Source organism: Dendrobates tinctorius, unplaced genomic scaffold (assembly GCF_039654945.1).
Source record: "Dendrobates tinctorius isolate UK_male_01 unplaced genomic scaffold, ASM3965494v1 ptg000027l, whole genome shotgun sequence".
Taxonomy (NCBI): Eukaryota; Metazoa; Chordata; class Amphibia; order Anura; family Dendrobatidae; genus Dendrobates; species Dendrobates tinctorius.
The window spans coordinates 1,703,124-1,716,142 of NW_027361695.1; the positions used below are offsets into that span (position 1 = coordinate 1,703,124).

Sequence of the window (13,019 nt, forward strand, 5' to 3'; positions counted from 1 at the left end):
TTTTTTTTTCTTTTATATTTATATGACGGAGCTATAATGTCTGATAAATGCTGATTAATATATTGTACCTTCCTGCAGAACACATTTTACTGTTTTTTTTTTTTTGTGTTCTGAGATACGGTAAGAATCACCCTTTGTTTTCCCATTGTATGTACCGTCATCATCATTTCCACTGCCATCCCCATCATTGTCATCGTTTTCTTCATCTTTTCCCTTCTTCCGGAAAGCTTTTGTGACCTTGGGCAACTTCTTCTCCACCCATCCGCGGCTGCGCAGGCAATGACGTATCACGGGGTACGGGCCGTGAATACTGAATATTTTTTTTTGCTGTTTTTTGGGGGGAGGTAATGGGGGAAAAATGACAAGGATTAAATGAAAACTAAAAAAGCCCCCACAAAAAATAGTAGCTGATGGCGACATAACGTGGGCCAACCAGAGGACACTGATGGTGATGGATGGATGGTGGTCTGGGTCCTTGGACACCAGGGATATGGGCCCCTTATCGCTCACCTGAGTCTCACAGGGGTTCTCCCATCTCGTAAGGTCATACCTTGTTTTCTAGGATCTAAGTAATGGGAGTCTGACCACTGGGACCCCTCTAATGCTGAGAATGAAGGGTGTGCAGCACTGATTTCCCGCTCTGGCCCAGTGGCGCTCCCAGCCACCTACTCTGCTGTCGGCCCCATTCACTTTACTAGGGTGGTGCTGTAGCTGAGTGTTCCTCTCGTTCTCAGCATTGGTGGGTTTCCAGATGTTAGACCCCCTGTTCTTTGTCCTAAAGAGACGGCCATGCTAGTAGTTGAGGGTCCCACACTAATGGGAACCCCCGTATCTCAAGAACGGCACACCTTCATTCCCATACTAATGAATAGGATCCTGACCACTTCTCTGCAGACAGCGGCGCACATCAGGGACCCGTTCTCGAAACAGATACACGAATGAGTTAAAGGAGTTTATCTGATCGTAGATCCAGAGATCGGTCTGGTCTTGGAGCATTTAAAGGGATTGTCTCAACTCAATAAATGGATAAAAAGTCAAAGTGCTTGTCAAAACAAGAAACGTTGCAATTTACTTCCTATCAACAATGTTCTCAAGAATGGAGGGAACTTAAAATTCTATACTTTTCTGCTTGTTACCCCGATTACCAGCCACCTATCTGCGGTGGTCGGTCTCCTAGGCAAGACGCGCCACTCAACCTCTGCTGTCTGGCTCCAGGCCTCCTGCGCTTCTGCTCCTCCGCTGCTACAGCAGTGACGCGGGCTCTGCACCGGAGACAGCACCGTCCGGGCCAGCGGCTAAAACATGCCCAAATTGTCAATTTAAGAGAGCGCACAGCCCCCAGGAAGCAAGAAGTCAGAGGAGCCGCACAATCCTCAAGATTTATGTCGAGAATATCCTAAGCTGCAATACCAGACACAACCTTTGGACAGGAGTGGCGCTGTTTCTGGGGGAAAAAAAATAAATGCCTAATAAGGTTTCCACTTGGTAAATGTTTTTCACTGACCTTAATTGCTTTTTCCACCAGGAGCTTGGCAAGTTTCAGGCGATCCGGTTTAATCATGGTGCTATTAACCATCTTGCGCACTCGCCCCTCGGCAGCCGTCACTGTGCGCGCACAAGAGAGATGTCAGTGTGTATGTACGGCAGGACGAGATCAGGGATGAGGTGGCCAGAGACGACTGTGGTGCTCTGCCACTGACAATCCTCATTTATTAGACAATGAGTTAATTATAAAGTATGATCTCTGGCGATCTGCAGGTCACAGTGATTTTCCAGCGTTGCCCCCGCAGGGGAAGTGAAGCATTACACCATTCCTATTATAATCAATGGGGGCTGGGTCCTCCAGGGTACGAGATGCTCTTTTGTGGAGGATACTGAATAGTCAGTGGTTGAACCTTACATTAGAGCCAGGGGCACTAACACTATATAGACAGGACCCTTTCTACAACCTGCAGCAGATGTCACAGAGAAATGGACGTCTCCCATCCCGAATTACAGTGGCTTATCCTGAGCCCATATCTAGGCCATACACTAATGTCCTGACGCCTAGAGCTCAATTACCGTCTGGTTTGTGCTTCTCAATCGCAGAGCGCGGTTTCTTTTTCAGGTTTCCATTAGACGTTTTCTCGCGCCCATCACTCTGGGTCCGGGGTCTTCTGGATAATCCTTAAAAAAAATTTTAAAAAATGGGTAAAAGCAAAATTTTGCATTGCAAACAGAAAGCAAAACTACCCAGTGTTGTGCGGAGGCCTAGAAAGTACGATAGGTTCCCCTTTAATATTTAAAGTGACCCTGTCTGCAGATTTTTAAAAAATACGGTACATTTTGTGACTTTTATTAAAGCAAATTTACCTTCCATATTTTTAGCTTTTTCAAAGTTTTCTCCCTCCAGCTCCTGGGTTTCAGGCGAGGGCTGGGGCTGCGGAATAATCTACCGTCATATTGCATATATATAAGATGCTGTACCAACAAAGATGTGTCCAATTATATTCAGGTTATTAAAAAAAACAAAACGAAAAAAAATATTACAAATAGAAAGAATGAGAAAGAAACAGAAAAAGTAAGAAGCGGAGTCAAAAACCTGAGCAGGGGCGGCCATATTATACAGTGATCGTCTCAACTGCGCCACCTAATGGAGGGATGTTTGTGAAGTATTTGTCATATTTCAACTTGGGGGGGGGGGGATACAGAGTTACCAACTTGCCCGATCTGCACCTAAAGGCTCTGGATGGAGATATTTATGGTATTTTTGTACCCCGCGCCCACTATATTTTCTCCCCAGGACATCAGTAAAGTGCTAGATTGATGGTAGTTCAATCAGGACTGCTAAATTCAGCTTGGTGCTTACATGTCGACAAATTAACACGAGGGCAAAGACTTTTGGACAGGGGCGCTTTTCCCCGCTCATCATTACTGTTGCTCCTGCTCTCTCTAAAATGATAAAACAGGACAAAAAAAAACCCGTGGCTTTCTTCTTCCAAAAACAGTGCCACGCCTGTCTACAGGTTGTGTCTGGTATTACAGCTCAACCTTATTGACTTCAGTAGAGTCAAACTGCAATACCACACACAACCTGTGGGAAGGAGTGGTGCTGTTTCTGGGAGAAAGCATTCATGTTTTATCTAATAAGGGATAACCTGTTTAAAGTCCAGCGAGGGAGGGCCATGTAGAGGACATGCACCCACTACACTCGTGTGGGAAATCTTGGGTGGAATTATTAAGTTTAGCGAGAGTAAGCTGGGAATCCCAATTATTGCAAGACCAGACTGGCAAAAGTGCTGAGTATCATGAAGTGAGCTTTGTCATCTCAAGTCGCTGCCTATGCAGAGTACAATTGGATTACCCAAAATTCGTCCTACACTAAACAACAATGTATTACTCCTCAAAACGATAAATCAACTAGGTCACCAATGATATTCACATGGAAACACCAAGAAGCATCTCATAATTTTAAATAAAATATATAATTTTATTAAGCAGTTAGATTACAATATACACAAAAGGGATGCATTAAAAAGAGAGACCTAACAATCCAAGCTGTGCAGGATTAATATGCGGACAGCATAACTATATTAAGAGCACATACCATATACCACAAAGTATATACACAAGGACAAGGTTTAAACCGTAGTAATTTAAGCAAAATGTGCATTACCAATTTCTAGTCAAACCAATTACCCCTATATAGCAGGTGTGCCTACACAGTGACAGGAGCAACTCCCGATAAAAAATATAGGCTGTAAATAAACATGTCCCCAAAAAATAAACCAAAGTTGGAATAAAAGAGAGAGACAATTTTACCTGTCACCAAGAGTGCTGCCCGCCGCACATACAATGGAGTCTGTTATGATTGAGTCACCGTAGGAGGCAAAAACAGAAATGCTAGCTAAGTCCAGAAAACCAGAGAAGTTGGCAGCTATCGGATTGCAGACCCCTGAACCTATCAACACAACTAGCAGTAGCCGTGGGGGGTTCCTACGATGCCCTAGACCCCTCGATCACAGCCGGAGAATTAAATAGGCCTAAAGAAAGAAAGGGGAAATCTAAACTGCCCCAGAGCAGACCCCAAAGCAATAGGCAGCCCCCAACATATAATGACGGTGAAGCAAGAAGAAAGAACACAACTCAGACAGAAAGATAGACTGAGCAAATAAGGGGCCCAAACTAACTAGATAGAAAAGGACAGGAAGGCTGCTATCTGCAATCCGTGAAAAACCCTATGAAAATAAGAGCCAACAGACTGTGACAGTAAAAAAGGCCCTGAAGACGCTAGGCTTCAAAAAGCTATGTCAGTACTCAGGAATATTCTGAAGACAGAGCTACAGGCAAAAGGAGATTCAGCTCACCCCAGCAGGGAATGGCAGAATACAGAAAAGCAAGGAAAACAAAAAACAAAACAAAAATGCAAACAGGCAAAACAGAAAACTTAGCTTTAGAGGAGCAGGAATCAGACTGGTGTCCTAGAAGTCCACAGAGAAATCACCCGCAGGGCAGAAGGGCGTCGGCAGCCTTATATCCAGTCCGTGACTCCACTCAGCCAGTCATCCTCATTCGGCTCAGGTGCCTGATAATCAGGCTCATTACCTTCCTTTACCAGAATAGGGAGTTCACCAGACCTCAGTGACGAAGGGGAAAATTAACTCACAACAGTACCTCCCCCTTGAGGAGGGGTCACCGAACCCTCAACCACGCCACCAGGGCGATCAGGGTGAGCCCGATGAAATGCATGCACCAATCTTTTGGCATGAATATCAGAGGCAGAGACCCAGGAATTATCCTCCTGACCATAACCCTTCCACTTAACCAAATACTGGAGTCTCCGTCTAACCAGACGGGAATCCAGTATTTTCTCTACCTCATATTCCATGTTACCTTCAACCAATACAGGGTCTGGAGGTGCCACCCCAGGAACAACTGGTTCAACAAACCTCTTCAACAAGGACTTATGGAACACATTATGGATTTTAAATGTGACAGGAAGAGCCAAACGAAAAGAGACCGGATTAATAATCTCCAAAATCTTGTAAGGTCCAATAAATCTAGGCTTAAACTTAGGAGAAGCCACCTTCATAGCAATATTTTTTGATGATAACCAAACCATATCACCAACCTTAAACTGGGGACCAATGGTCCTATGTCGATTGGAAAACCGCTGGGCCTTTTCCTGGGAGAGAGATAACTAATCCACCACTTGGTCCCAGATCTGGTGCATTCTCTCCACCACAGTGTCAACACCTGAGCAGGCAGAAGGCTCCACCTGCCCTGAAGAAAATCGAGGATGAAACCCAAAGTTACAAAAAAAAGGTGACATCAAAGTGGCAGAACTAGCTCTATTATTTAAAGCAAATTCGGCCAAGGGCAAAAATGAAACCCAATCATCCTGATCAGCGGAAATAAAACATCTCAAATACGACTCCAAGGTCTGGTTTGTTCTCTCTGTCTCCCCATTGGTCTGAGGGTGAATAGCAGAGGAGAAGGACAACTGAATTCCCAGCTTGGAACAGAAAGTTCTCCAAAATCTAGACACAAACTGAACTCCTCTGTCAGATACAATGTTCTCAGGAATCCCGTGTAAGCGAACCACCTGTTGCAAAAACAGGGGCACCAACTCAGAGGAAGATGGCAACTTAGGGAGTGGTACAAGATGAACCATCTTAGAGAACCTATCACAAATCACCCAAATAACAGTCATTCTTTGAGAGACCGGCATATCAGAGATGAAATCCATTGAAATATGGGTCCATGGCCTCTTGGGGACAGGCAAAGGCATCAACAACCCACTAGAGCGAGAACAAGATTTAGACCGGGAGCAAGTCCCACAGGACTGCACAAAATTCCTGACATCATGAGACAAGGTGGGCCACCAAAAAGAGTGACTCACCAGATCTCTAGTACCAAAAATACCTGGATGACCAGCCAATGCAGAGCAATGAACTTAGACATCACTCTCTTCTTCCACTGGTCAGGAACATACAACTTTTCACTGGGACAACGCTCAGGTTTGTCCTCCTGGAACTCTTGCAGAGCAAGTCTCAAATCGGGCGAGATGGCAGAAAGAACTACCCCTTCGCCTAAGATGGTAGCAGGCTTGGTCACCACAGGAGAATCAGCAAAGAAACTCCTAGAGAGGGCGTCTGCCTTGACATTCTTAGTTCCAGGAAGAAAAGAGACCACAAAATCAAAACGTGTAAAAAACAAGGCCCACCTAGCCTGTCTAGGGTTCAAGCGTTTAGCTGACTCTAGGTAAATCAAATTCTTGTGGTCAGTGAGGACCACAACTTGATGTTTAGCTCCCTCCAACCAATGTCTCCACTCCCCAAATGCCCATTTCATGGCCAACAGTTCCCGATTCCCCACATCATAGTTACGTTCCGATGGAGAGAACTTTCGGGTAAAGAAAGCACAGGGATTCATTTTAGATGTTACAGGATCCTTTTGGGACAAAACAGCTCCTGCACCAATCTCAGAAGCATCCACCTCTACCTGGAACGGGAGTGAGACATCAGGTTGCCGCAAAACCGGGGCGGAGGTAAATCTTCGCTTCAGCTCCTGAAAGGAAGCAACAGCCTCAGGAGACCAATTCAACACATCAGCACCCTTCTTAGTCAGATCAGTCAATGGCTTGGCAATACTAGAAAATTTTGCTATAAATTTCCAATAAAAATTAGCAAAACCCAAAAACTTCTGGAGGGCCTTCAAAGAAGTGGGCTGAACCCAATCATAAATGGCCTGTACCTTGGCCGGGTCCATTTCGATAGCTGACGGAGACAAAATAAATCCCAAAAATGAAATCCTCTGTACTCCAAAAAGGCATTTCGATCCTTTGACATACAGGGAATTCTCCCTCAAGATCCGGAACACAGTCCGAATATGTTCCACATGAGAATCCCAATCCTTGGAGAAGATCAAAATATCATCCAGATAGATAATCAAAAATTTATCGACAAAGTCTCGGAAAATATCGTTCATGAAGCAATGGAAGACAGAAGGGGCATTTGTGAGCCCAAAAGGCATCACCAGGTACTCGAAATGTCCCTCCGGAGTATTAAAAGCCGTCTTCCATTCATCCCCCTGCTTAATGCGGATAAGATTATACACCCCCCTGAGGTCAAGCTTGGTAAACCAGCAAGCACCTCTGACTCTAGAGAATAGATCCGAAATCAGGGGTAACGGATACTGATATTTAATAGTAATTTTATTGAGGGCACGATAATCAATACAAGGCCTTAAAGAACCATCCTTTTTGGCCACAAAAAAAACCCCGGCACCTAAGGGTGAAGAGGATGGTCTAATATGACCCTTCTCCAACGCCTCCTTAATATAGGATCGCATAGCCTCGTGCTCGGGTACAGATAAATTGAAGAGCCGACCCTTGGGAAATTTACACCCCAGGCTCAGTTCAATTGCACAGTCATAACTCCTATGAGGAGGCAAAGACGCAGACTCATTCTCACTAAATACATCATAAAAGTCCGCCAAATAGTCAGGAACATCATGCGACTGAGGAGAGGTGGAAAAAACCGGAGCCTCACTAAAGGCACACCGACAACCCCAACTCACCACAGACACAGATTTCCAATCCAAAACTGGATTATGAATTTGCAACCAGGGAAACCCCAGAACAACGGCATCATGCAGACCATGTAATACCAAAAATCTGCAATTTTCTTGATGGTCTGGGGCGACCCGTATGACCACCTGGGTCCAAAACTGAGGTTTATTTTTAGCCAAAGGAGTAGCATCAATCCCCCTCAAAGGGATAGGCGTCTGCAGAGGTGTCATCGGAAATCCACAACGTTTAGCAAAATCCAAGTCCATTAGGTTTAGCGCTGCTCCCGAATCCACAAAAGCCCTGGTGGAAAATGTGGACAGGGAGCAGATCAGAGTAATTGCCAGAAGAAACTTAGGTTGAACACCACCAACAGAAAACGTGTGTGCAAAGCGTTTCTCTCGTTTAGGACAAACAGAAATAATATGCGAGGCATCTCCACAGAAAAAACACAGCTTATTACGCCTTCTGAACTCCTGACGTTGCACCTTAGACAAAACTCTATCACATTGCATAGGTTCAGAAGTCTGTTCAACCGGTGGCAACACCTCTTGTGCAATCCTGAGTTCACGTAAACGCCGATCAACCTGAATGGCTAATGACATAGAATCGTCCAGACCAGAGGGAACAGGAAATCCCACCATAGTATCTTTTACAGCTTCTGACAAACCCTTCCGAAAGAGAGCAGCCAAGGCATTATCATTCCAGGTAGTAAGGACCGCCCACTTTCGGAACTTTTGACAGTACAACTCTGCAGAATCTCGACCCTGGTTCAATGCCAACAGGGTCTTTTCAGCCTGATCAATAGCATTAGGTTCGTCATACAACAACCCCAAGGCTTGAAAGAATGCGTTCACATTAGTCAGAATAGGATCATCTGGTTTCAAAGAAAACGCCCAATCCTGGGGATCGCCACGCAGCAAAGAGATGACAATTTTAACCTGCTGCGCGGAGCTCCCTGACGAGTTAGGCTTCAAGGCAAAAAATAATTTACAATTATTTTTGAAACTCAAAAATTTAGATCGATCCCCAAAAAATACATCAGGTGTAGGGATCTTTGGTTCAACAGCATGCAAACGAGCAAGGTAGGCAGAAATTCCCCACACTTCCGCAGCGAGCTGCTCCACACGATCAGACAATTGCTTTATCTCCATTGAGAGAGAAAATAAAAATTCGCCCTACGGCCTCAGAGATATAGAGGAAAGAATATACACACCTTTTTCTTTTTTTTTTTTTAAACACAATTCTTTCCTGCTATTGAGTACCCTAGGATCTGCGGTATGGCGGGTGATTCTGTTATGATTGAGTCACCGTAGGAGGCAAAAACAGAAATGCTAGCTAAGTCCAGAAAACCAGAGAAGTTGGCAGCTATCGGATTGCAGACCCCTGAACCTATCAACACAACTAGCAGTAGCCGTGGGGGGTTCCTACGATGCCCTAGACCCCTCGATCACAGCCGGAGAATTAAATAGGCCTAAAGAAAGAAAGTGGAAATCTAAACTGCCCCAGAGCAGACCCCAAAGCAATAGGCAGCCCCCAACATATAATGACGGTGAAGCAAGATGAAAATACTAACACAGAAAGATAGCCTGAGCAAATAAGGGGCCCAAACTAACTAGATAGAAAAGGACAGGAAGGCTGCTGTCTGCAATCCGTGAAAAACCCTATGAAAATAAGAGCCAACAGACTGACAGTAAAAAAGGCGCTGAAGACGCTAGGCTTCAAAAAGCTATGTCAGTACTCAGGAATATTCTGAAGACAGAGCTACAGGCAAAAGGAGATTCAGCTCACCCCAGCAGGGAATGGCAGAATACAGAAAAGCAAGGAAAACAAAAAACAAAACAAAAATGCAAACAGGCAAAACAGAAAACTTAGCTTTAGAGGAGCAGGAATCAGACTGGTGTCCTAGAAGTCCACAGAAAATCACCCGCAGGGCAGAAGGGCGTCGGCAGCCTTATATCCAGTCCGTGACTCCACTCAGCCAGTCATCCTCATTCGGCTCAGGTGCCTGATAATCAGGCTCATTACCTTCCTTTACCAGAATAGGGAGTTCACCAGACCTCAGTGACGAAGGGGAAAATGAACTCACAACTGGAGTCCCTCTGCCCCGACGCGCGTTTCACTTCGCTTCTTCGGGAGGCGAAACCTTGTCCTTGTGTATATACTTTGTGGTATATGGTATGTGCTCTTAATATAGTTATGCTGTCCGCAAATTAATCCTGCACAGCTTGGTTTGTTAGGTCCCTCTTTTTAATGCATCCCTTTTGTGTATATTGTAATCTAACTGCTTAATAAAATTATATATTTTATTTAAAATTATGAGATGCTTCTTGGTGTTTTCATGTGAATTTCATTGGTGACCTAGTTGATGATCTATGCAGAGTACAGCAGCTGATGATAAACTCCTCTCCACTGCTACGCTCTGCATAGGCAGCGACAGAGATTGCAGAAGATTAGCACAGAATGAATGGAGACCTGATTGAATCTGATTCTATGGGGCCCCTGAATCGAGAACACACCTGTATCAGAGCCAGAATGAAGTTCCTAACATCAGATAACCCTGGCGTCGACCTCGGTGCCAGGACCACTTTCCCATTTGCCATCGGTTCTGAAAGTCTCGGCCCCCGCAGTGTGTAGGTGGCGGGTAAACTTTAAGGCGAGCGATTGCAGAACACAACGTCAATTGTTCCCTTTTATACACAAACATAAAAGAATGTTCACCTGGGTTACCATGGTGACAGCGGCGCTGGCGGCAACCATTGTTCTTTTGTGGAAAAGGCTTCGTGGCGACAGATCTGTCAATCAGGTTCGAAACCGGGAGGACGGGGCTGTGTACAGGATAGACACGTGGTTATTGCAGGGGATTGGGAGATTTAAAGGGCATCTCCAGCCTTAAAGATAAATCCTTTTCCTTCTGAGCGGCATATTCTTTAGTTATATCTGGGTGAGAATATATGACGGTGCTATTCAGCTTTCCACACCGGAGTCTTGGAAAGCTGGGTGGAAGCTGTAATTGTGCCAATAATGTTATATAATCAGTGGCATACCTGCTATAGAAACATAGTGCACGACTACTATGGGGCCAATGGTCGGAGTGGGCTCAAAACTGAACTACTGCCCTGACACTACTTGCAGCCACCACTAGGGGGAGCTTACTGTATGCAGATGTAAATTGCTCTGATTGAGTCCAACACTAGCTGTATGAATGAATGCATGTGCAGTGAGCGCCCCCTGGTGGTGACTGCTGGCAGCCAAAATTCTAGCATTTATCAAAGCAGAAAATTAAAACCAAAACTTTCTTCCCTATACAGATATATTACATAACTACCAACGGCATGAATTTTGTGTGCAAAAGGGGTGACGTTTATGCCGACCCTGCCTCCAAGATGGGTGATCCCAGAGGCTTAAAAGTTTTGGTTTACGGCATTGCAATATTGGCAAGTATGTTATGAAATTAATCAGCACTTAATACTGATCTAAATCAGAATCATGGCGATTTCCGTGGGGGATATAGGGCCAATATTGAGGTCTGCCATGGGTCCCTATGAATTCTGTGTATACACTTAGCCACTCTACATAGAGGTGAGATATGGGGGGAACCATTATTCAGCCTTCAGACTTCAAGTGTGCGTTCACATGGGATAAAAATACAAAATGGTTGCAGATTTCACCCTACACAATTGAAAGTAAATTCCACTGTGCAAATCTGCATGAATAATTGACACGCTGCAGACTCGGCACCGCAGGCCAATGCAGGCGCAGGTATATTTTTCCGCAGCGACTGGTGAATATTTCATCCACTTTGCTGCAACTTTGATATTCTGAGGATTTTCTTCCTGCCAATCTGCTGCATTTCTGCTACATGTGAACACATCCTAGCACTTGTCAGGTCAGATGTTTGCGTTAGTACACAGATTCGTGAACCTCCGATACACCGCAGGCACTCCAGATCTACTACTCCCAGAAATACCGAATCTCTGCCGATCCGGAAAAATCTCCAACCAAAATCTCCCAAATGGTGTAATTTTACAAGTAGCTCACGCAGCAGCGCGCCATCATTTACACAATGGATGGAGCCCCTTCCTCCCCCTATTATCCAATCATATTCTAGCTTAGTTTATTCTGATCTCGAGCTGCATACATATAAATTGTAATTTGGTCTACCTGCAACCACCACTAGGGGGAGCTCACTGCATACGGTGCTTACATTAAGATCAATAATAATCCTGTCTACGAGAAGCTGCAATCACTTTTTTTTTTAAGATGTTTTGATTCTTTAGTGAAAGTATTAGCAGAAAATATATAAAGATGAATCTCAATAATAAAAAAGATAACATATCACCAGTCAAATATATTGGGTCGTTGCATAAATAAAAGACCCTTGTAACAAATTATCAGGGAATTGCACTGTGCGACTTGAAGAATTAACCAGAGATCACTTGCAAATTTGCAGAAAATTTGGGTTTTGTTGGATACTGAGTAATCTGCTGACGTTACTCTTACAACTAAGATTACTCCCTGTAACAAAGTGACAAGACGCGTATCACAGATATCCAGTGACATGATGACATCCACTATCATACGTCTATAGATCTCTAGCAGGGCACAATGTATCAGCGGTCTATGCAGGCGGCATCTTACCGGGCACATTAGTACATGGCACATCTAGCAGGCACCACCATGGGGGACTGTGCTGCCCCTTTGCTTGCACACCTGAGGTTCTGCACTGTGCTGCATCGCCCTTGTCATCCTGCACATGACATTAAGGCAGGATCCGGGGGTAATCCGTCCCCTTCTGTTTGCTACTGCCTTGGTGACAATCTCCTGGGAAACCAAGAAACACAATCCTCCTCCTGCAGTAAATGGTGGCTACCCCGGCAGCCACGTAATCCACCAGACGACTGGTCACAATGTATGAACTCCGTGTAACCTCAGCCCATATCACCGCCAATAATCTGGGCAGGATGGTGAGGCAGGCAAAAATAATATATGATGATGGTCCCTAACCTTATAGAAGTGTAAAAAAAATGTCTGAGGGAACATCCGGTCATTTTAAATTCAGATTATTGACTTTTTAGTTCAAAAACTAATCCTGTACAAATCCACCGGAAGAAGCAAAAAAAAAAAAAAAAAAAAAAGTGTAAAAGTTTGGGCACCCCTGGTCAAAATTACTGTTATTGTGAACAGTTAAGCAAGTTGAAGATAAAATTATCTCTAAAAGGCCTAAAGTTACAGATGACACATTTCCTTTTTATTTTAGGGAAACAATATATTTTCATATTTTACATTTTAAAAATTGCAAAAAAGGAAAATGCAACAATGCAAAAGTTTAGGCACCCTTGGAGATTCTTGTGCTCAGGTAACGTTGACCAAGGTGTCAGACCTTAATTGGCCTGTTAGTGTTATGGCTTGTTCACTTATCAGTAGGAAAAGCCAGGTGATGCAAATTTCCCAGCTTTATAAAAACCCG

General features: G+C 44.4%; 1 protein-coding gene across 1 annotated transcript in view; it reads right to left on the bottom strand.

Annotated features, from left to right (window-relative positions):
* Positions 1-12,344, bottom strand: part of TTLL3 (tubulin tyrosine ligase like 3) — a 22,877-nt gene extending 10,533 nt beyond the window's left edge. Inside the window, exons 1-6 of the mRNA XM_073569653.1 lie at positions 12,191-12,344; positions 10,271-10,377; positions 2,353-2,419; positions 2,062-2,166; positions 1,505-1,605; positions 156-327 (exon numbers count right to left, since the gene is read on the bottom strand). Coding sequence (XP_073425754.1) covers positions 156-327; positions 1,505-1,605; positions 2,062-2,166; positions 2,353-2,419; positions 10,271-10,309 — 484 coding nt within the window. The 5' untranslated portion in view covers positions 10,310-10,377; positions 12,191-12,344. The remainder of the gene's footprint in view (positions 1-155; positions 328-1,504; positions 1,606-2,061; positions 2,167-2,352; positions 2,420-10,270; positions 10,378-12,190) is intronic.
* Between the last annotated feature and the right edge of the window lie 675 nt (positions 12,345-13,019).